Here is a 3021-nt window from a genome sequence, read left to right as displayed (position 1 = left end):
TATCTTTATTTTCCTATTGATTGCAAGTAAACTTTACCATTACAAAAGTTTCTTTTTAATAATTTGATATTCGACATCAATTTAAGAAATAACCAGTAAGCAAATACCTCATTTAAAATCTACACTAAAAAGAAAATTCATTTATTATTAAGAGATATATTCTTGGTATTAAGGATTTGCACGTTTTGAAGTGCATCGGATGGTAAGACGAATATTAGGAATGAAACGTGTAATTCTTACATAACAAATTACATAGGTTTACAAATTGCAATGTTGCAAGCACGAATTTCCGCAAAGTAACAGGAATCATTTGGAAAAAAAAACTGAACGAAGAAAGAATGCTTAAATATGATTTTCATCATACAGGCATAAACACGCGTAGCTCGAGGAGATCGCGATTGCGTCTGACGGCACTTCTTGCGACACTTGACCGTCAGAAACGACTAGATGAAATAATATGCGGCGATCAACACTCAATGTTCCGTCAGGATCGTTCACAATTGAATAATACGTAGTATCATCGTACGCGTGTCAGCGTCATATGTAATATTTGTAGGAAAAATAAAAACCCATACATACCGTTATGCTCTCCGCTTCCGTTCAACGCATCGGTATTTCACCACGTACTTGTCCAATGTTACCGCGCTCACCGCACACACTAAACTAGTCGAGCGGATACAATAAGAATGTCACAAGGGTTATCATTGAGTGATACGCTATATCTACTAGCTGACGTATTATTGACGAACCTTATAAGAAAATAAGTCGACCTCCGAAGACTCCTTTCGAAATGCACTTCTCCTACTTTGCTTGTCGAGAAAGCAAACCAAGGAGCAAACAACTTTCCCCGGATATTCATCGACGAGTCGAATCAATGGTTTATTACTTAGACGCAAGAAAAATCAACGCTGGAAATATTATCGCTAAGCGTTATTTGAGCTGATGGAAATTCGATCGTAAGTTACACAATCATCTTATCGCGAAGGAATCGCGATGCTAGAACGCATAACATTCCAAAACAACAACCACATCGGTAGCTTGACGGCAGTGGCGATGTTATAGAACCAATTGCCGTATATCATAGAGTCGACGATGCTGAATACGAGCGCCTGCTTATTAGCGCGGTAGCTTCTGAAAAGCAGAGATGGTACGGGGTCGGCGGGGAAATTAAGATATGTGTAGCCCATCACGACGATCGCCGATGAAACGAACGGGTGCAGCATGATCCAAGCGATATACTGGCTACAACGGAATCTGCAAAAGCGGGATTAATGTATCGTTAATCGCCAGGGCATGAAATGGAAGAAAATGCTCGCGACAGTATGTAAGAATGGACTTCGATCGCGCTTACCTGGATGCGGATTCGTGGTGCGGTGTTATCAACAATATAACTGGCACGTACACAACGGCCGTTACTAAAGCTAATGAAAAATTGTGCATGGCCACGCACATTAGCGCAGTGGCCAGCTCGATCAACGCGATGACGCAAACAAGTGATATATTTTCATATTTGATTGATCTGCAAATTACATTTATCAGTAACACACGATTAAATAATTTTACAATTGCACATACGTACACTTCTTGCCTTTACCTTCTTAGATAAAAGCGCCATAGCAATGTGAGAATCGTGATCAGGGCGAAACTGATGTACAATGAGTCTTCTGTACGTAAATTGAACATCTGCGATCCGATTAAGGTAAAAAATCGAGGGGAAGCCATTATTAATACACCAAATATGTGCGCCCATAGCACTTCGGAAGCGATACTTCCGATGTCAAATTCTTCGACCTATTCAACAGAACGGGAAATTGCAATAAAAAAAATGTTATCCAAACGTAAAGCTTTACTTACCTTATTTGATAAATCTTCCTTATCCTTTTTCATCTCATTCGATATCTGTAGTCTTTGCCAAATAGAAAATGCCTTTATAAATACACTGGCGATTATTAATACCAAAGGCCGCATATATAATCCTGCACAATAATTTTTATTTATTCACTTACAATCATTTAAGCCTGAAAAATTAGGAATATATTATATACAATTTATTTACTTCTTTTTCTTACCAATGGAAATATATCGATCAGTGGAAGGTAATAAATAGAAAAAATACGACTGATGGAAACGCTCTAATAAATTATTAAGTGATCTCACTATACTCTCCACTATGCGTCCTACTTGATAAAAATTCGCTTCTGTTTCTTTTGCGGACTTTTTGAACCCTTCTAACGTAATGGCTTCGATACCAAATCTATAGATAAATCATAGTTAAATATAAAAATCAATATTACTAAAGATTAGGGATCAGAAATTTATATATTAAAACTCCACGTCAAAATCCAATAATCAATTTTCATTTTCTAGGATTCGAGTAATATTCATAAGAAATAATATTCCATACATCCTACTTGTGAAATAATCAATACAGAGTTAGTTTCGATTTTTAGAATAAATACCTGTAAGATTAGAAATGTACTTATAAGTAGTTAATAGGAACTACGATAGTGTAAAAAATCAAATTTTTTACAAATAGTACTCAAATTCTAAGAATGAAATCGTTAGTTTAAAGAATGTATAAATGTGTAAAGATTTTAAGAGTAGCTTTTATTCTATATTTTTAATCATATTTTTATTATATTTAATTTTAATAATTGATAATCGAATATTTGTAATTATTAAAAAATAATATATAAAAATAATTGTCGCTTTATACAAATGTTTTGATTCAAAGGAACGTAAAATTTTTAGTAAAGTACTTATTAAAGTACTTATTCAAACATATTTAATTTCTGTTTGAGTCCATTTGGAAGTATATAATATTCTTGTTTTTCAAGATACTCATAGATAATTTGGATCTATTTCGTCGGTAGACGGTGGAGTATACTTGAAAATACTACATTTATTTTTCGAAGTAATCAAAGAGAAAAACATTCACTCTATAACAACAGATCGATACATACGTCTTACACCATCTCTCCTTAAGCCAATTTACCATTTAATCAGCCTACACTTATGGAT

At 34.5% G+C, this 3021-nt stretch overlaps 1 protein-coding gene across 1 annotated transcript; it reads right to left on the bottom strand.

The window, feature by feature from the left end:
- Positions 1-214: 214 nt before the first annotated feature.
- On the bottom strand, positions 215-2265 carry LOC112467377 (glycosylphosphatidylinositol anchor attachment 1 protein-like; the record flags this gene model as incomplete). Its single annotated transcript, XM_025035969.1, has 5 exons — positions 215-1254; positions 1352-1519; positions 1595-1791; positions 1855-1976; positions 2070-2265. Coding segments are annotated over 5 exons (963 nt in total), but the record flags the coding sequence as incomplete, so codon positions are not given.
- Positions 2266-3021: the final 756 nt, after the last annotated feature.

Source organism: Temnothorax curvispinosus, unplaced genomic scaffold (genome assembly GCF_003070985.1).
Source record: "Temnothorax curvispinosus isolate PA1 unplaced genomic scaffold, ASM307098v1 QBEX01017218.1, whole genome shotgun sequence".
In the NCBI taxonomy this organism is placed as follows: domain Eukaryota; kingdom Metazoa; phylum Arthropoda; class Insecta; order Hymenoptera; family Formicidae; genus Temnothorax; species Temnothorax curvispinosus.
This window is presented reverse-complemented; position numbering and strand designations above follow the sequence as displayed.